At 46.1% G+C, this 21,450-nt stretch overlaps 1 protein-coding gene across 1 annotated transcript in view; it reads right to left on the bottom strand.

The window, feature by feature from the left end:
- LOC144175168 (uncharacterized) overlaps positions 1 to 21,450 on the bottom strand; it is a 33,492-nt gene continuing 12,042 nt past the window's right edge. Inside the window, exons 4-8 of the mRNA XM_077704272.1 lie at positions 16,548 to 16,716; positions 10,935 to 11,219; positions 6,707 to 6,851; positions 1,691 to 1,960; positions 1 to 493 (exon numbers count right to left, since the gene is read on the bottom strand). Coding sequence (XP_077560398.1) covers positions 366 to 493; positions 1,691 to 1,960; positions 6,707 to 6,851; positions 10,935 to 11,219; positions 16,548 to 16,716 — 997 coding nt within the window. The 3' untranslated portion in view covers positions 1 to 365. The remainder of the gene's footprint in view (positions 494 to 1,690; positions 1,961 to 6,706; positions 6,852 to 10,934; positions 11,220 to 16,547; positions 16,717 to 21,450) is intronic.

Here is a 21,450-nt window from a genome sequence, read left to right as displayed (position 1 = left end):
AGTTTTTTTAGCAATCCATGACGCATTTTATTTACCATGTAATTCGCATACGCGAACCAGGGCTGTTTACTACGAAGACGAACATGTAACTTTATTACGTTCTACAGCTGACCCTTTGACATGAATTTTTCGAGCCATCACAGTGTTGCATTGGCCACTGAGAAAGCACCAGAAATACACTCGTGTCAAGTAACCACAAATAGGCTTGGTGCAGCAAAGCCATAAAAGCCGAATTTGTTTGGCTCTGACATGTTGACAAATCAGATTTGATGCAGCAAAGGCATAAGAGCTGAGTTTACCAATAAATAGCACCAATGTTTTCTTTCTGTTTGTGCTGAAAACATTGTGCGCGACACTTTTCGATTTCAGTTGCTTAAGTTATTGAGAAGTAAACCAGCCAAAGCAATACGGTCCACTTTAGAGCTTTCAGTCCTAGGGAAAGACTCCAGAAAGAAGACTCCACGGTGTAGATGTTTGTGGACGGCCAGCTTATCTGAAAGAAAAATGATTGAAAAAATTACCGGGGCAAAACCTTTGCAATATCGCTTGGTACTGAACTCAAACTGCAGTTTTCTCGTATAAGTTGAAAAGCTTGTTCGTGTTTGTGTCTCTGGCCAGTTCGGGGTTTTCTCAGCAGTCGATTCTAAAAACCACTAACTTGCGAAAGCTACGTCCGTTTCTGAGAAGCATTCTTGCTAATCTTGTTCGCTTAGTCAAATTTATTCCACCCTAAAAGCTTTCATTTACGTGAAAACACAAATTAACAGTTTATGTCACACATTCCTCAGCATAGGTGAATTTGCCACACGGAGTTATTAAACTTTCTCTCTGGTAGCATGAATGGAATGTTTGAGTTTGAATCTATCATGCAGGGAGTTGTTTTAGCACTTTTGGAATATAAAGTAATGGGTTGTAAAAAAATTGTTATAGTTTATTTAGTGGGCGAACTCGCTAAACTGTCATAGGTGAAATATGTAAAATTACACTTACCAAAAACACGGACCGATATTTGGAAGGTTCTATAATTCGCCGGAATGTTTTGTTCGGCGGATATTCCGAATGAAACAACCCAAGAAAAGAGTTAAGCAGGTGTATAGTATTCCCGCTGCCTTTCTGCACTCTCGAAAAAAGTTAGATATCAAGTTGCACTTTATCATACATGTTGTCGTAAGGAGTGACGGAACAGTTTTGAGCAACACAAGCAACACGGTTCATTGGCGAAAGAAAAAAAAAACACTATTTAATCATATTTTCCCATTATTTGAAACCCCGCATAATATGTGCCTCCACAATTTACATGATCCCGTACCTTTTCTTTGCTGACAATTTTCTGTTTTGTCATATGTTCAATGAAATCCCCTCGCAAATAAACTTCGAGCCATAATATCTGCTTCCTTTTTCCGAGGGGGTTCAATCCGTTAGGTTGAGACAGCTTTCTTAAGGTATTTGCGTGCGAAGATAGACAACCCAACTGGTGCGAGCCCGTTTTACACCCCCGAGAAAGCCACGATTGCCGTATAAGTGCGAGCACTGCCTAGAATTATCGAACCCTTTTTATTACTTTGGCAGTCCAAGTTCAACAAATACAACTAGGGCGCATTTTAAGAACCCAAACATTGCAATTCAACACACTTTAATACTCGTTGCTGATAGAAGACGTTAAAGGAAGCAAGGACTTGTGATGGTTCACCTGCAATTGTGGCTTTGATCTTGTCACCAAAGTCCGACCGATCCTGCTGCCTTCCTTTCTCCGTGAGAACGATGGCAGCCGCAGCTGCTTCTCCATACTTGTCGTGGGGCAAACCCACTACGTACACCTCTGCGATCTCGTCGCCGAGCTCGAGGAGCAGCAATTCTTCCAGCTCGCCGGGAACTACTTGGTTGTCCATGCACTTAATCATCTGCTTGAGCCGCTCGCAGTAGTATAGACGTCCTTCTTCATCGTAGAAGCCGCAATCTCCTGGGAAGTTTGCGGATATAGTCATAACATTCTCACGAACCTGTCCACTTGGCCCAAGCAACTGCGTTTGAAAGATTTTGCTAGAGATGACTGAGCAAGTAATATGACTGCTCCAAAACAATATACGGAAAGGTACAGCCTTCCTGAAGCAGCAAGATGTCCGAGTTTTGCTTTTTTTTCTCAATCTTCTATATTGCTCATCCAACAATGTGAGAACATCTGTCACACCTAAACACAGAGTCGTGCCGGATTTTTCATAAATGGCTAGATTTTTGCGCTGGTATATCTCATATCACCAGGCTTGAGCCCATGCTAGAAATTTATTCATGATGACTACAATAATATATTCATCTTTGATTTTGTACTTGAAAGAATAAAGGTGGAAATAATTGGCTCCAATCCACGTTGTGACGGTGGTTGGAAAGCAAAGCTGTGAACGGCCCCCACAACAATTCCACATGTGACGTCACTTGAATTTATCCACGTGGCTCTAGAAAGAGTGACACCAGAGGTTCTTCCAGCCGTTACGTGGGATTCGCGGGGGCGTCGTCCCAAACGCAGCAGCGTCGGCCACGTCAGGGCTCGACCAGCGGACGCCACTGCTGTGGCCCGGCCGTGCATCGGAAGAAAGAAAATGGAAAGGAGCCCGTTCTTAAGGGTGAGACAGCGGAATCTAGCCATCCTGATGGGCTAGCTCGGAGCTATCGCGCAGCTCGACACAAGCGCAGACACCGAAACAATCTGGCATGTGAGCCTAGTGATTCCCATTTATGCAGAATAAAACTAAATAGTTTTGCAAGTTTGAGAATTGCGAGAAGCTGACAGAACTTTTACCATTGCTATTTATCGAAAACCAGTTATTTTTTCGTCTTTTGCAATACCTGTTAAAACACAACGGTGTTAGCATTCAGCAATTTTGAAAACAGTCCTATTCGTGACAAGCAGTGCGCAAAAGGTGGCATTTTTCTAGGAGCCAGATGTCTGTAAGTAGTCTCTACATTTTGTTTTCCCGCCATTCAAACCAATCCTTGATGTATCTTTGGTGTACGACCACTTAATTCGGTCTGGTCAGGGTTACCCAGGAGGTGCTGTAGAACAAGTTGTTAAAGCCGTGCGGAATAAGCCGAGAATGGACGTGATGCTGCGCCAAAACAGGCCCACAACCGTCACTAAAGCAGACGACAAAGCCGACGGAAGGGTCCCGCTGAAGAGCCCGGAAGGTTGAGAACGGAGAAGGCTTGGTAATTGCGCCTTATCACCGTGCCACCTACACTGTGTTTCGTGAGGGAAAAGCGCATTCTGCCTTCCCAGCTGCGTTGGGGGTTTCTTGTCCCGCACACCACGAAAGAACTGCCGGCAAGTAGAGGTAGGAAGCTTTGCTTTAATGGGCAATATTACAATACCATAATAGCAAATAAATTGGTCGGTGATAAATTAACTCGCAGAATCGTAAAAGAAGTTACGAAGAATGAAACAAAAGTGTAAGTTACGGCGGTCAGAACAAAAAAATTCCGCCCACCTCCCCTCGCGAGAACCCTGGTGTGATGCGACGCTTAGGAGGGGTTCAAGCGCACGCGGAGAGCAACCGTCGACCGAAAGGCCGCCGGAGAGCGGCACACCGGTTATATGCGCAGCGCGCCCGAAGGAGAGGAGACCGCGGAGAGAGAGAGTACTGCACATGCGCAGCACCGCGCGCAGCGCCGCCCACCGGCGAAGTGAGAGCGCGCTGGGCCGCACACCCGCAGATGTTGAGAGAGATTGTTCGCACTCATCTGGACACGCGCCGGCGCCAGTGCGTCTGCCGCGGCTATGACGCAACACAATCCACTTTAATCCAATCCAATCCAAATCCAATCCAATTAAATCCAAGCCGAGCCAAGCCAGGCCAAGCCAAGCCAAGCCAAGCCAAGCCAAGCCAATCCAATCCAATCCAATGCCCCTCGCGAGAGAGCGTTCGCTATCGGAGAGGAGAGGGGGAGAGTGGCTGCGGACAACAACATCGAACGCACGCGGGAAGGCAGCGGTGCTGACAACAACAACGGGGAGAGGAGAGGGGGAGAGTGAAGGATAGACGCAGCCTTGCGGTCAACAACAACGGACGCAGGCAGGAAGGCAGCGGTGCGGACAACAACATCGGACAACAAAAACGGCAGCGGTGCGGACAACAACAAATACATCCGAAATGCTTGACTGCAGCCATACATGTTTCCGGGGCCTATAGAAGGGCCGGTTTTTATGCTCCAAGCCTGTCTTGAAAACAGACACACCCATCACATTACCCAGCTTCGAAATGGTGTTACACCATCCAGTCATCAAACACGCGGTGATGCACCGTGTAAGGAAAGCAGCGTGTTCTTACACTTCGAGCAATTACTGCTTGCCAAGCTACTCCTAAGGTATTCTTGGACTTGGTTATTTTTTTCTTTTTTTTAGCAGGGACACATGTAAAAAACATACGTAATCGTGATAACAATATACCCTCATAATAAATGTGAGATGCCCTGTACCCAGTCTGCATTTAGTGTTGGCGGCGCTGTCAATCTGTGCATAAAGTTGCTGCTGCTCTGGCTGCCAAAGGGCGGCTGGCAGTATTGAATAAATAAATAAATAAAAAATGAATACAAAGTTCGCCTGCGCATATGTGGAACGAGTGCGTTGGATAAACGTCGATCTACATCACGGCGCATAATCACACGTTTGAATGTAAAAATGCCATGCGGCAATCACAATGATCCACCGTGGAGGCTGCGCTAAAATTTGCGGCATTACGGCACCATTTTACTTATTCATACCAGTCTATCGATACAAAAGCGCACCTACGGCTCCCACAGTCTGTTTTTTGCGAAAATAGGCTAGTGCATGCCATGGTACTGTCTTCATTAGGAGTAGGCGTTCCTTGTAACAGGTTCTGAATCCGCTCGGGGACAAATTCCTGTCCGTACTCATAGCTATATGGTTCATAACTATCAAGAACTTTATATGCAAGTAGCATAGTTCTACTCAACTGCATACTGCTCTTCCGGGTATAACCGATCCTTATGTTGTTTCCGTGGCAAGGTAAAAAGCAAGCTTATTTCTCCAAATCTTTTCCTATTATGCACCCCTTCAGTGTAGACAAGATTGCATTGACCAATTTGGAAGCTGTGTGAAAACCTGCTAAAGTTATGCCTACGGCCGTGGATAAGGTCATGGTCAGATCTCCTTGATTGCAATCACAAGTGTGCATGAAACGTGCGTATTGCAAACATGAGCATCCACAAACAAAATAAGTAGAAGTAACCCCAGCATTTTTGATTAAGGGGAAGCGCGTGAATGAAGAGGCTTTTCATAGCTCCAAACCGCCATTAAAGAACAAAACTGCAGCTCAATTTCACTCTTTCTAAACAAATAATACGCGGTTGTATGTGTTTTCCCTCTATTATATAAAGTAAAGCTTTCTTTCAGTTTTCAGCCAGGCTGGAAAGCGGAGCTGCAGCTGCTGCTACTTCCTGCTGTGGTCATCCGCAGGGTTTTCTCTAACAGTAAATAACTTTGGCTCAATCGCGGGTATGGCGCCTGCGGTGCTCGGAAAGTGGCCTCGAGCGGTGGGGGTGCCCGGCGATGTCGCACGAGATAACACAGGCCGCTCTGTTGTGCGCCACAGTGGTGACAGACACTGGGGTAATGGTTCGAGAATACTTTGTATCTGCGTGTATCACGTTCTCAGGGCACAGCACTGGGTGGCCGTTTCCCCATACCAGTAGAAGCGTTCAAAGTATATCTCGTATTTTGTCCACGCACACACCGCGGCTTACAAAATATCTGCAATTAACGCAAGAACGGGAACGCTAAAAAATTCATCAGCACAGTTCTTTTCTACCTAGACAAAGCACGACGAAAGCGTTATCGTAGGTGTATTTGTACCTATGCGTCGGATTCTCCATACTTTTCGGCATTCTCAAGTGATACCTGCAAAATAAATTACGTATACCGGTGTGCAGAGAGCGATTGGTCTTGCGGATACTTTTTCTTCCCATAACGCCATCACTTTCAATAGAAGAAGCCGGTGGTGACCAGCACCTGTGTCATCTAGTGTTTACTACGCCGTATTTATGTATACGAGCCGGCTACACAGCACATTCCCTAACGGCGAGATAAACCGATTTAGATGTTGACAAATGTGTGGGGGCATGCGGCGGCCAGTGTATAACGTCGCCCTCGAAATAATGTTAGCAGCCGGAATTTCGCGATAAATTTCGAATTGTGTGAGTGATAAAGTAGTACCTGGAAAGTCCCATATGAAAGGGGTAAGCAATAGCGTTACCAAAACCGATACTTTTTGTGCCCGGCTCCATCTGCATACGGTATAAAACCTTCGACAGTTTGTGGCCTGCCTGTTTCCGTCACGGCCGAATACAGGAAAAATACATTTGGTTTTTATAATTGCTTGCTTGTGCAGACATTTGTCTCGATATGTCAGTTGAAATCCACCTTTCTGTATAGCGTATAGATTGCTCATAAGTGTGGCATTGCTAAAGTCTTCAACCATCCTTTGGGAGAGAAAATTTTTTTGTGGTTTCCAAACTCTTACAGAACGTATGCGGAGTACAATCGGTTTGCACTTGCGTCAATCGGTGTATCTCGCCTCGATTAAGACAGTCTTTCCTCTTGAATTCTATTCGTTCCTAGTGTGTAGACTAAAACGCTTAAAAGATTACGGCACACTTGTAGCTTTTCAGTTATTTTGGTGTTGTGCTTTCGCTTTACCTGATTTCATCCAGCCATCTTTGTCAAACAGCTCTGCCGACTCCTTGGGATTCTTGTAGTATCCTCTCACCATGGAAGCGCTGTGGAAGCAGATCTCTCCCATTTGGTTAGGGCCGAGCTTTTGTCCCGTTATTGTGTCTACAACCTTTCAAAGAAACCAAAAAGGAAAACGTGATTGGCGTGCCTGAGTACAACTCATTTGTCACTGGCACAAACTTAAAGATTCGTTTACATTGTCGCCTGCCGCATTACTCTCGCATCACATTAAATGCCGGGAGCCGAATCTCGTCAGTTATGAGAAAACAGTAAAGAATGATGTTGTAATGGTACAAACAGTGCTAATGGAAATGACCCTTATAAGTGGTTATTTTGCAATAAAATTTGTATCAGCACCGTTGTGAGGGCACTTTTACTTTCGTTTGCGAAATTCTTTCGTAACCATTAGCAGGTAGTTTACAGTGGCATTCATTGCCTTCTTGGGGAACGATAACAATTAATAATGCTTTCCGCATAAATTGGTAAAATCGAAGGACAATATGAAGTGCGGGTGCATCTAACTCACTTCACCCTCCACCCCACTAAGCGCAAATAGGTACACACACCTTCGGTATGCGTCTGTGTATGTGGTGTGTGGATATGATTTTGCGTGGGTGTTTGGATACATACGCATATGTTGTGCTTGGGTTTTTGTGTGCGCACGTGTGGTGGCCGTGTAAGTATTTTTGCATCAGTGCGTGCAGAAAGTATTAGCTTAGGCAGCGTGCACGACCTAAGGCAACGGCAGATGTCATGACGCATTTGATGGCATGTCCGACAGGGGGCCAGAAAATCGGATAGGCGATATCCGGAAACCGGGATCAGTAGCCAAAGAATTCTTCACAATCATGATAGGCTAGCATAGCGAAGCTCAGAAAAACCGAGAAGCAAAGAATGTATTACACAATTTTAACTGCAGTAAAAGTGCTTATCTCTGCTGTAATTGTTAGTCCCAACAGCGCCATTGGCAACTGTGCCAGAGCAAAGCTGCACGGATCTCGGAGAGCGTGAAACAGCGCCAACCTTTTTGGAATACATAAACTGTCAACGAGACGGCTGGTTGCACCCTATCGAGGGAAGATTCCGTGTTCTTTCGTGCCTCCTGCCGGCTGTTGTGTGCACGCGGAGCTGCAATTAGCGGAAGTGTAGAGGAGCTGTTCGTTCCGCGAAGCCACGTGGCCTCTTATTAACCTTGGGTTTTACCTTAGACATGTATATTGTAATCTAGGTTCCTGTCATTCACTGCAATGGTTGTTTTAATGTAAAACTGTTCCTAGCATCAGGTGTACGCTGGAATTCCGACTCGTGTGGTTGAAGTTTCCGGTGGGCAAAATGCGGTTGACATGTACACATAGTGTCAGCGGTACTAGTGGTTGGAAAATGTGTCCCCAATATGTTGTTTATATTTGTGCCAGAGAGTTAGCCAGCCAGAAAAACGGTGCAGGAAACAGTACAGCAGCAAGGCACAGCAAAACACCTTGGAGGGGACATGTGCTGTCGGTCAATATGTGGCGCCTGGTTCGACCATACGGATATTCTTAGCCGGGAGGGTGGCCCCCTGTATATTAAAATTACCCTCGCTACAGCAACCCTACCGACAAGTCAAAGTTGTTCTTATTACTGGCTATTCCTGACTGATGGACCTCAACCTTGAGCACCAACATAAGAAAGAGAAGCATTTTGGCTTGTTGCTTCATGTCACCTTTGTGTCTCGTCTTGAGCACTTTTTTTATTTAGGTGTCGGTGCATCCGCAAACCAGCGTTCCCTGGCTCGAGGCCTCAAACGAGTCCAAGTCGCCCACCGCTCTCGTCACCCATTAAGACGCGCTCCAAATTTCGTGTCTTTCAGCCAACACTTTCACCCCGCTCACCCTGCACTATCAAAGGAAGAAGAATAGCTACTGCATGGATACTAACCAATGCATTTCCTCACCCAGGCTGCCTGTATCGTATCTTTTCAACTCATTGCCCTTCAGACTACTAGTTGTGTCAACGCCCGCTCATCTACGTCATATTATATCGCAGTGTGAGCAGTATCCCAACCTTCCCGATATCCGATCCATTCTTTACACCGCTGAGCTGTTGGAGAACCTGGTGGCCAGCAGCTTTCTAGACAAACAGCAACTGCGCTTCTCTAGAGCGAAGGCCATCCTCTCAACTCGTGGATTCCCCTACTAGGAAAGCACTCGCAAATCGTCGGCCCAAGTAAATTATTTTTACTACTGCTACGACTAGGGTAAAGACAGTGCAGTCGTTCGTCCTCCTACGCTCGTATGTGTTTTGTGTGTACGTGTGTCTGCATCGGATCAGTTTTTCCAGTTCTAGTAGTGGCGAATTCGTCAAGCTGTAGTTTATTTATTTTATTCCTGCTAGGTTTGAAAACACGTCCGAAAATGCAAGATAGGGTATTATAACTTCCTCCGAGGAATAAACCATGGTTGAGTGGTTAGAATTCACGCCTAATAACTGGAGGGCCTGCTTCCGATTTCTGCCACTTCCTCTCTGCGAAGAGACACTTTTCTGTTATGAACTGGACAGTGCATGATTGGTGCTACTGGTGATGCGCTCAATGCAAAGAACACATTTTGACCAACGCGCATGCACACCTAAATATTACTCCCTATAAATGCGCCTCCTCGGAGACTTCTGATATTGGCTGATTTTACTCTGTAGTGAAATTCGTTTGCCGCCTAAATGAACTAGATGGCAATTTTCGTCAATTGCTACTGTGTGCTCAATAAAAATGGAGGGAAAATGGCAGGCGTACGCTCCTAGATATTAAGCGAAAATGAAATCAAAGACCACTGACGCAACCATCGGGTGCGAATTCCCTCAGAATGCGCAACCTATTCCCATTATGTTCACATTGGCTGCTATGCAGGTGTACATAACCCTTGCTTGTTCTCTCCAACGGTCTCGAAAGGGCGCAGCATATATTCCTCATATAAATTGTTGTCCAACACAATCCTGTAGCAAAGTGATACTCTTTTGCTGTGTCACACTGTCTTAAATTTCAGGGCAAGCGCACAGATTATTTGTCGCCCACCCGCTCAACGGCCGCGCCCCAGTATACTGCGCTGTTAGAGTGTTGTATAACTGATTAATAGGCTTATTCAATATGTTGACCGATGAAGATGCATAAGTCGAAAACCCGTTATATATGGTTTTTCACCAGCCCATGTTGGTATGGTAAAGTGTGCGTTCACGTAATATCAAGCTAGGGTACACGCGTGAAATACTTGGGGTCCTTATTTCTTATGCTTGCGCACAATTTTGTACAGTGGTGAATAGGTTGTTGCTATGTAGTTCGTAGCATTTCACCGGTGAGTGAAAGGGTTTTGCTTATTGTTCGTTTAAAATTACGAATCACTGGTTTGGGCGTCCAAATATCTACCATTTTGTCAAGCGTACCAAGTGCACACTATCCTAATTCGGCTGCTCTCTCGATATGTATCCCTGGGCTATGCTTCAGGTTTGGGGCACACGCTTCAGGATAAACATCTTGATTTCTTGTGGTTGATCCCCAAGTGCTTGCGCATACATTGAAATATTAAAATGATTGCTCTTTACTGCTGTGTGTGTTAGAGGAGCTGCTCGAACAGCATTAATTGCAGACGTGTAGTAAAAAAGAATTCGAGAGTAATGCGAAAATGTAGAAATATAGGCCAATCTCTGCTCCTGCCCCCGCGGCACCCGCCTCTGGGTTCCAACGGCGGGGTAGCTGACCTTCTTTTCATGCACAGATTTGAGTGGCACCGCCCGACGCCGCAATTACGGCGTGCCCACTGACGCGTGTTTTCCGGGCTGCCCGTTTCCCAGCAGCTTCCAAAGACCACGACACTCACTTGCTCCTACCCTGCTGCCGCATTCTGTGCTTTGCCTCCCACTCCCACCATTTTCTCCACTTCCGACTTTCAGCGTAACAACCTGTTCCACTTCCCACCACTACCTCCTTGCTATTGCTATATGACCACCATCACCTCTGTTTTGTTTCCTTTTTTGGTCATGTTTTCTTTTATTGTACCACCCCCACTCCTGCTTGCGCCATTCTTGGCCTGCAGTATTTTCGAAATAAATAAATAAAACAAATAAAGGTACTGCATTGGTATGCCGACACCGTAGTGGATTCCGCTCAGATCATGACACGACTGAGATGCCCCTAGTTGTCAATCACATAGTAACTGACGGTTACCTTAACTTTGACGGTTACTGCTGGGAAGCCAATGTCCCCTCTGTGCTCTTGAATTGCAAGGTCTTCCGGCTGAGCAGAGATAAGAAGAGATGCTTCCGTCATGCCGTAAATATTCTGTAGGCTGTGGAGGCCTCCAAACGTAGAACGGGCTGCATTGGATAGCCATTCTGTGAGCACTGTACCACCAACAGTGATGTGCCTCATCGTTGGTAGGCGTCGTCCTGTACGACGCATCTCACGCACGAATGTCTGCAGAGGGGCCGGGAAGGTCAGCATCAATGTGGCCTGTCGGGGGAGAAAAAGGAATTATAAGTTGAGTGGGCGCTTTGTTAAATGATTTCAGCTTTTGTTCTCTAGGTTCTGGAACAACCAGTTTAAGCATTGAAATAAAAGGAAAAGTATATGAACCCCTTTGGGACGCAGTTGGCCACCACATTGGCTAGCCATACCCCGTATTTCTTTTATGCATGCAGCAGAAAATAGAGAGGACAGACCGCAACGACGAGAGGTACGAGGTGAGAAGAGGAAAAAATAATAAACACCATTATTGGGAGTTATTTGGGGCATCATGGTGAGAGCATCGCCCCTATGGAGCGGTGGAGGGGGCGTCCTTTATTTCGGGATGCCCTGATTCATGATGGTTGCTCGTGCCCTGTCTATCAGCGTGCTCTTGCTATAGAGATACCTGGACACCTGGCCCTCCCACTGCTCGTACGTGGGACGGGAATTGAGTGTCATTGATGGCGATTTTTAGTACTGTCATACTAGATGACACAGGGCGTTGGGCTAGAACAGGACCTTCAGCTGGTGTACTATTTGGTATGGTAGGTTATGTTGGACGAGTGTTGAGTGGTGGAAGGTGTTGAGTGTTCAGTGGTGGAAGTGGTGGTTGGTGGTGCAGTGGTCTACAGCCGGCGAAGTGTGGTCGCCTCGGATCGGGAAAGGCAGGAGTGGGGTGGATGGAGCCGTCGACGTTTGCGTTTGCAGCGGGACGGGATGACGGCGTAGCCGTTGAGGTTTGGGAATTTTCTGGTATTGGCTGTCTTCACAGACGTCCCGGAGGGGATTTTCTGTGCAGCAGAGTGTGGAGCGTCATTGCCCTCGAGGGACTTGAGACGTATAAAAAAATGGCCAGTACAAGGCCTTTTAAACTTTTTAAATAAATTTGCTGTTGCGTCAATAGTCCCCAATATTTTATTGGCTTCAGAAGGGCATCCTAAAAGAACCATCTGGCGGGCCCAAGAGGCCTATTGCGATTTCAACACGGCTATGGTTCATATTTAGAGCAAGTATTGCTTGACCAAATTTGAATAATTGGTTTTTTTCTTGAATGAATTACGGTTGCACCCCGCTGATACGTCCCCCAGACGTACGACGACCCGCGTGTTACGTCAGATCACCGCGGTCCCGGGAAACTCTCTGTAGAAACAATGCATTGAAAACCCCGATGATATGACGCTTCGGTGCACGCGGTCAGCTTCATACGAGGGACCCTGACGGGTATAAACCGGCGGTTTCGCCATATTTTACACGGCTTCACCGGCTTTTACCGGCCTTTGTTCTTAACCCCCATTTGACGTGGCTTGATGTGCAAATGTCCGTATGCAAGCGAGACCACTTGCTGAACAGACGCAAGCAAGCAAGCGGGTACTCGTGAGCGGAAGTTAACCTTCGACGTCCCCACGCGGCACCAGTACACCAACGCGCCAACCGCGAAAAGTTATAGTTGAGGGTACGGGTGGTTGTCGGACCGAAATGTGAAGCTTCCATCGAGCCGCCGATTAATGCAAAAACACAAGGACGTAACGCCATTACGATGACTGAACACCCGCTTTCCTCGCCTGCTCGATGCAAGTTTCTTCCTTTCCCTACGCTCCGTTCCCTCCCTCTGCTCTCTGCTTATCAGTGACTTTCTAAGCGGCATTGTCACTCCGCTTCTTTTTTTGCTTGGTAGCCTACAATCACGGGCGTTCTCCGCAAGGGTGAAGACACGTATAGCACTTTGACCCAACAGCGACGCACGGGATCATTTAAAGGGTGTCTCCACCTTGTACGGAAATTCAGTTTTTTTTTTTCATATCCGCCTTGTACTATCGTTCGTTTCGCTTAGCCTTGGGAGTTTCACACTCCATTTTTCCCCTCTTAATTTGGTTGACCAAGTCGACCTTATATCGCGGGCGCAAGGCGCGGGGCTCGTGGGCTACAAATAGCACCGCATGGCACGGGTGTCTTGTAGCGCGCGAAACTTGGCTGGCGGGATATCGCGGACGCACTGGAAGAGAGGGGGAAATATAGGCGTTTTTTGAAGCAGATTTTTCAAATAAATATTAGAAAATTGCGTGAGAACGCGTTAAATATAGTAGTTCAAAAAGGTTAGCAGCCCAACTACTAGGACGGCATTTACCTACACCCCGGTCGTAGGGAACTCCGGTTATACGACGTTTTCTTGCGGTCTCTTGAAAGTCGTGTTATCAGGGTCCCACTGTAGTTCTTGACAATAAGCGAAGTAATACAAATCATGACTTGTGGAACAGCCTGTTCATAAGGCTTTTACCAAGGTGTTCTAAGGATGGCTTGTCAGGAAAACTGCCTGATTGTACAAAATAACACCCCTGCTGGAGCGGTTGTATACACAATGCACTAACAAATAGACCCCAAATGTCAGCCACAAAACGTACCAACAAATTAAGGCCGATTCGGTGTAAAAACACTCTGAAAACACCCTGCGAGGTTTCCTCCCTAAATTGTGTGACGCTGTTTCACGAGAGATTTCACAGGAATGCCTGATTGTGCAATGGGCATATTTCTTCACCCTCATATTAGTCAAAGGCCACATCGTATGAAGTGCTGGCACCCTTATTCTAATGCTTATACGATTACCTGCAAATAGACAGATTAATAAATTAGACAACGAGCGTTTTGTACATGCACTAAAGCGTTCTCTGTGTTCTGTTACGTTGCATACGTGCTTCAAAAAGAGCCAAAAGACTGACTAGTGCTCAATTCAAAGATATGAAAACTTCGTAGAATATTAAAACCCGCAAATCAACAACCAGCGAGCTCACCAGGCACAATTACTTGACGCAACTGAAGCCTCCTGAAAGCCGCATCATGTCATTCCTCACAAGATAAAAGTGATGCCAGTGGCGTAGAAGGTATATAAAAAAGCGGGTTCGGAAGCCATTGGGAATATTACAGAGAAGACGTGAAAGTCGTAGGTGCTCGCGTAATGAATTTAGTTATGGTATTCATTTCCAGCGCCTCAGTAATGTATTTTGCAGTTTCGAATATCTCAACTCAAGCAAACTAAAGCATTGATTATTCGCTATCACTGAATTCAGTGGCAAGTACTATAACTACAATAAAAAACATACATCACGATGACGGCTCATGCGACTCTAACTCCATTTTTGAGCTTGCGAAAAAGAAGTTGGTTTTAAAACTAGTACTCTGTTGCTCCGCGTCATTGCCTAAATTGCAATTAGCGGTAGTCTCAACTTGAAGATGATGGAGGTCAAGCTAGCGTATGGCGCTCTTGTGCGGACTTTATAAAAGCATGAAAACGCGCTTTGTTTCCTCAGGAGAGGTGCGGGAAGGGGACTAAAACAAAGTGAGTAAGGGTGCGGGTAATCTGAAAATGTTACAGCAAATGACCCCGGTGATTGCGCAGGGCTGCGTTGCGGTACATTTATGTGTGAAGTTTCTGCCGGCTGTCGGGGCAAAACCGCAGTTATCGCTTGACAAACATGGTTTACGGCGTTGAAGCATCGCAACTTTTTTAGATGCAACCCATCTCATTAACCCGCCTTGTCCCTGCATCCGGCGTTGTCGTCGTCGGCGTCCGCCCGTCCCCCATTCTCCTCGCCGCGCCAGCTGCGCTCTCCGCCGCTCACCCCTCTCCTCTCCGATAGCGAACACTCTCTCGCGAGGGGTATTGGATTGGATTGGTTTGGATTGGCTGGGCTTGGCTTGGCTTGGATTGAATTGGATTGGACTGTATTGGATTTGGATTGAATTGGATTAAAGTGGATTGTGTTGGATTGTGTTGCGTCATAGCCGCGACAGACGCACTCGCGCCGGCGCGTCCCCTCACCGTTATGCACGCTATAAAACGCGGTGCCTGCGCCGCTCCGCTGCATCGTTCTAGCGCCGTTCTTCCACTGTCCAACGCTGCAACGTGAACCCCCCTATGCGTCGCATCTACACAGTGGTTCCCGCGAGGGGAGGTGGGATATTTTTTTTCAAGACATCGCAGCGCTGCTAAATGAACATACGTTATTCATTGGTTATTGGTAGGGTTTAGCGCGCCGACGCAACGCAGGCGACATTGCGTTATAGTTGGCGACGTAAAAACTGCTGAAGCAGTCACATTATTATTTTGGAAAAAGCGCACACACAAGTTCGAATGTTTCAAAATTTCCTTCGTTTCCTTCTCTATCTTAATGCCTGCTCCAAAGCTACGTGCTTGCTTCACCTGTACTTCGAGTGGCCGCATTTAAGGAAAATGCGAGATATAATTGGCGCAACCCGCCCATTCGCGCGTGCACAGAATACAGCGAACTACGCAGCTTTATAACAGAAATGGGGGAAGTGCCTCCTTTTAATATAAATCTTGTCTCAGACGTATTTTGTGTACCCTTCTTTGTGGCTCAGTGGCTAAGGCGTCGTGCTGAGGAGCACAACGACGCGGGTTAGATTCCCGTCCGCGGCGGCCGCATTTCTGATGGAGCGAAAAGCAAAAATGCCCGCGTGTACGATATTTCGGCGCACGTTAAAGATACCCCAGGTGTTCGAAATTAATCCGGAACCCTCCACTACAGTGGGCCTCACCGCCTGCGTTTCTTCGGCACGTTAAACCCTACAATCATTCAATCGTATTTCTGTGCGAGGCAGCTACAACGCGTACATCATAGCAGATTGCCGAACATATTCAACGCTGCGCTACATCTAAAATATATAAAAAAACACAGCATCACACGATCTTTTAATTTCTGGAGAGAAAAAAAAGGAAAACAAACTATTCACTTTGTAGCTATCTGAAAACCAGCTGAAAGAATTACGTTTGGAAACCTCTTCCTGTTTCCTCGGCCCAAAAACAGGGTTTTTTTTTCCTTTAATGCTTCAGTCACCATTATTATAGCTCATATGGGGCTTGTACTATCGGGGGGAAGCCATAAGTCCCGGAATTACGATGGTGGTAAAAATGAGGATTGTGTCCGACAGAAAAATATTGACTGAAGTTTTTGTACTTGTTTGGCTGGCATTCTCACGCGGTATGCGCTCTTTTTTGCAAAATATGCCATACGCGCGGCTCTAGTTAAAAGACGACACAAGTCTTTGTTTTTTTGTAGAAAATGACACAACCGAGCCATCTTTTGTGAATCGTTCTTTTACTGTCCCCCACGCGAAGTTATTTTTGAGAGTGGATTACATTTCAACGTCAATGGTAAGTGCCTTTCTTCGAAGCACAGATGACAACTATACGAAGCTGAAATTAGGTTAAGCGTTAAAATTGCCCCATCAGCCTCTCAGAGTCCATTTTACATAACCTGCTGAAGCATAAGACTTGCGCACCGCTATCCCTATTGTAAACGAATGGCGAAATATTCCCACCTTGTGCCTATCGATGGCGTCCATGAGTTGAATTGGGGTTGACGTGGCGGACACAACCGCACCGACAGCGCCGTTGAGAACGGGAAATATTTGAAACACCAGTCCAGAGATGTGGGTGATAGGGTTGGCACCAAGAGAAATTTCGGTGGTCCTCCATGGCAAAACCCCCCTGCGGGAAACACATTTGTAGTTGAATGATTTTAATATTGCGTGAGTGAATAGGCGAAACAAAATGGCAGCCCACAGCTGCCACGCGAGAGAAAAAAAATTGCAGAAATTCAGAGAAATGTCTCCGCGGGCTGGGCTTGTTTTCATTTTGCGTTTTCATAGCCAGTGATGTTTCTAAGTAGCGGAATGTGTCTGATTATTTGTGTTGGTTTGTAGCTGTCATTCTTTTGATGAGCCACATTTACACTATTACCAAGATTGCGCTGTTTACATTCGCTGATTATGCATTGTTTTGAGGGAGAAAGGCGTAGTGCAACGTGCGGGTGTTTTTAGGTCGGCTTTGGTCGTTTTTTTTCTCTATTTTATGAGGACAGTGTTGAAGTTGGATATTGTTGATTGAGCTCCCTAGTTTTAATATTTTTATATTTTTCCGTGAGAATTATTATTTACAAACCGTCCAGAGAATTGTACTTACGCTGTTGTAAGGAGAACTTGTTTTATCTGCGCCTAATATTCATATTTGTGCAACAGCAATGTCTTAAACATGCGGGGCGTTGTCGGAATTCTGTGGTAGCGTATCAGTTATCTTTGTCAGAGTTCTTGAAATTTTGTGTTCGTCGCGTGAAGGCGCCGTATAAATTACCTGTTCTTGAGTTTCTTAGTTTATTTCTCTGATGATATTTGATACCTTTGGCATCTACTGATTTTTGAGATACCGTCCAGCCGAGTATCTTAATTTATTGAGTTATAGCAGTAAAATATATTACTTCAGCAATGATGTATTTTCGTGAAAATGCAGAATGCTGCGCGGTTAGTCCATTTTCGCAATTTTCGATTTCAATTTTTGTTTTGAGAGGTTTGTTTATTAGGCATAAATATTTTAAATTCGCTTGTTTCTTTTGTAGCTTTCTTATTTTCCTACTTTTGTCCTCTTTAGTCATTTCCTTCGACTAATTATTTCCGTTCAGCCTATCACAAAGCAAGATGAAGTGAACTGTACCAAGGACGCTTCTGTGTGAAAATACGAAGTATTGCAGTGTCAAATCATTTTCACGACTTGATCTTTTTTTGTTGTTTCCTTTGATTTTTATATTTTGACAGGTTTCTGAATGCTTTGCGTAAAGTGCAAATTTATTTTACGTTGTTACTGCCGTTTTACCATTTTTGCCTTTTGCAATTTACTCATCAGCACTGATATTCAGCTGCGCTATTTTATCCGTGTTATCCCTGCCCGCTGTTCCTGCCCGCAGTTCATCCCTGCCCGCTGTGTAATTTTGTGCAACTCAAGGCCGTCACGTGGTTGGCTGTGGAGGGGTACTCCCCAACGCGTGCTTCCACACTACAAGCTTTAATGGGGTCCTAAATAGGGTGGCGAAGGCTACAAGGCCTGGAGCTTACACGCTTTCCTCGTGCCTCAAACCGCTGTCGATGCTATGAGCTGAAAAGCTCTAGCAAAACAACCTAGAAACATCTGTCAGGACGCTTGCGCTCCGAGGTACGCGCAGCAATCGGTTCTGCTCTGCTGCTTGTCCGGCTCATCATTTTTAGCAGCCGGCGCACATGCTGCGCCTAGTACTGGCTGCGGGGCACTACTTTTCGCGTCGGGTCGGCCATGCTAGCGATGGCAAGTCAGTTCTAGTATAGGGGAAACTAGCGTTTGAAGGCCAGATAGGAGGGCTCCCGAAACAACATGCTCGCTTTCGGCAATGATTGAAGATTTCCACCTGCGACTAGCGGTCCGCATAAGTTTAATGCACGCGTGCTCTGTCGCGGCGAACAGGTGTCTCGGAGGCCGAGTCGTGCAACAAAGAATTCTGGCCGTATACTGAGTCCCTCCTGCAGTCCATTTGCTCCCTCCACTCGGCTGGGGGGAGGATTCTGCAATGCTTATGCATGGGAAAATCTATTTCAAGGATCTACTCCACCAGAGAGCAGAGTAAAGGAATGATTAAGAATATCAGGTTCAGCATCGCCGCAGCTATTCGGTCACCGTTTTATGAAGCAGCACCGACGACGATCCTCAGCCCAATTTTTCAGCGCACTATCATCCCCTTTCACGCATTTGTAAACTGCTATTCAGCAACAGCCCGGATCTGACAGGCGGGGACGAGTTTTAGCTGATGCCGTGTGTGCCGTTTCGTGCGTGGTCCATGTCCACCGTCAAGGCAGATCGTCGTCCCGGTCGCAGGCGTAGCGTTTCTATGGTCCGTGTTTGTCAACGTTACTCATATGTGTTAAAGCACGCGCTATTACAGCAACCTCAGCTAAGCTCGCCTGACGGATGGTGACGGTGGACATTCTTCCCTACAATGATATGCCATGTCGCAGTTACGCCCCCGTAGACGCCGCCCGAGCCGGCAAAACCACCTGCCTCTTCCCCCAGAGCCGGAAACGCTTTTCGCTGCAGCATTTGATAGAACCCTCCAACAGCGGCGGCGTTGTCTTCCGCGTCAGCTGCGTCATAGAGGCTACGTCAGATGCAAAAAAGCTACGTCAAGGCTACCTTGAATGATGGTAAAACTTCACATGTAAACAGGACAAGAAAAAAACGCTTATCTAGCGATAGCGCGCTTCCCATGGGGACTCATTTAGGGCCTCTTAAATCATAAAATTGGACGACCGAAAGAAGTGCCGCCGCTGCAACAACACGTGTTCAGCAATGTGGACTGGTCACATGTAAAAGAGCGGCAACAAGGCAGCGAAGGCTACTGAGGCGATACCAGCCCTGACAACGGATCAAAACCATGGTCATTAAATGAACGTGCATCGAAGCACCATACCAACAAAATGGCAGGTTCATATTTTAGGTGTTGCAGCGACTCATGGAGCACGCCACCTTCAGATGAATTGCTAAAAGTGCCGACCAGGAATAATTGGTTGTATAGGTTTTACGAGCCAACACAACGCAGGCGATGAGGTGCGTCGTAGTGTAGGGCTCTGATTAATTTTGACCACCTAGCGGCCATTAACGTGGGCCGAAATCTCGTAAACACGGGTGTTTTTGATTTTCGCCTTCATCAGAAAGCGCCCGCCGCGGTCAAGAATCGAACCCGCGTCGTCGCGCTCAGCAGCACGACGCCTTAGCCACTGAGCCACCGCGGCGGGTAAGACCAGGAATTTTCACAACGCTAGACGAGTAATGGTAAACGTTTTCTTCTCTGGCACTCGCCCCTTGTCGTTGTTGAGAGATTATTCCTTGTTTCGTCGACCTTTTCGACTCCTCAGCATCAAAAGCTGGGACTAATTTATTTCTTTTCACTCTCGTTCCCATCCGCGTGGCTTTAACTACAATACACAAGAACGACAAATCGCTTACTGCCGGGGAAAATGTGAATCTATACGTGAGCGTGTGAAAATTTGTCTGAAAACATTACAAAAAATTCCAAGAAACACTTAAGAGTGCTTACGTGGGGCAATGTAAAAACACATTTATCTTCAACGTATGAGATTCTGTACATGTATATTAGCTCTGGGGTGATTATGCGTTTTTCTGTTACAACCTTGTCTTTGCCACAGTAGACATATATCAACCCTGTGTGATTTTTTCATCGTGATGGTTCTAGCGGTATCGGCCGCTGTTGGTTCGAGCAGCAGCGAGTTCCAGGTTTTTCGCCCGTGGTGCGGCATTTACATCTGTTCGGCGGCGTTTTGGCTGGGCGGCCACGATTCACAGCTGTCGCTGAGGTTGACACGTAAGAGACGTTTGTACTGCAGGCGGCACAGACATACAGAAACGGGTCGTGAGACGTGCATGGTCCTTTTATTGAAATCGTCATTATCCCTTCACTAGTGTCTCGTTGTGTCTCTTTGTTATGCATGCGCTATTGGAGTAAACACAGTCTGCTACATTTTTATTTAGCTTGCTCATTTTAGTGATGCGCGCCTCGAGGGGTTAAATTGTATTCTTCTTAATCATCATTATAACCCTTCTCCTTTTCAGTCGTTTCTATTCCTTTAGCCGTTACTGATTAAAGGTCTTCTCCAATCGCCCTTGCGTTCCCTAGTCATACGTTCTTTCTCCAAACCAGTCTTTCGACTACCGTAATTAGCATTCTCAAACCACGACTGTAGCCCCCAGTGGTATCATATTTTCATTGTTATACAGCCATCCTGCACTTTTTTTTCTTGCACTTTTTTGTGGTTCTCTTTGCTTCACTTCTTCTCGATATTTAGTGTATTATCACTAGTCTCGCAGGTTGATTGTTTTTTTTTGCTTTTATTTCATTCTTTATATTTGCCAGTCTTACATATTCGCTCCTTGCGAAGAGGTGTTTTTCTGCCCAAACTACTCCTTTAGGCTTCCGCCCAAATTACTCTGCATTAACAATGTTTTCCTGGGCAACCACTACTGTTCTCACGTCTGCTAGATTTAGTGGTGATGTTTCCTGCCTCTCGCTTTTTCTTTGTCATTCTCTCTATCAGCCTTTGTGAGATTTCAAAGTCTCTCTGCGATTAAGCCCAGTGAGACTGATTCTGCTAAGAACTGAGCAAAAACGGAAGCTTTTACTGCTCCGTGTACGTTAACATGCTTCTTGTCAATGATATATTCGAGTGATCGTTACGGGAACAGGAAGAAATAAAAGCTACAAAGGCTAAATAGGCCTACGTGACACATTCTTGCACCTGAACGTGCACACAACGGGAGCTCCTTGCACACACACGTCTAAATATCCACTTTGCAGACAAGATTTTCGAATACATTTCAGCAATTCGTTTGTCCCTGTGACTACACAAT

The sequence above is a fragment of the Haemaphysalis longicornis genome, unplaced genomic scaffold, assembly GCF_048455015.1.
Source record: "Haemaphysalis longicornis isolate Haplotype H1 unplaced genomic scaffold, Haemaphysalis longicornis Haplotype H1 scaffold_3, whole genome shotgun sequence".
In the NCBI taxonomy this organism is placed as follows: Eukaryota; Metazoa; Arthropoda; class Arachnida; order Ixodida; family Ixodidae; genus Haemaphysalis; species Haemaphysalis longicornis.
This window is presented reverse-complemented; position numbering and strand designations above follow the sequence as displayed.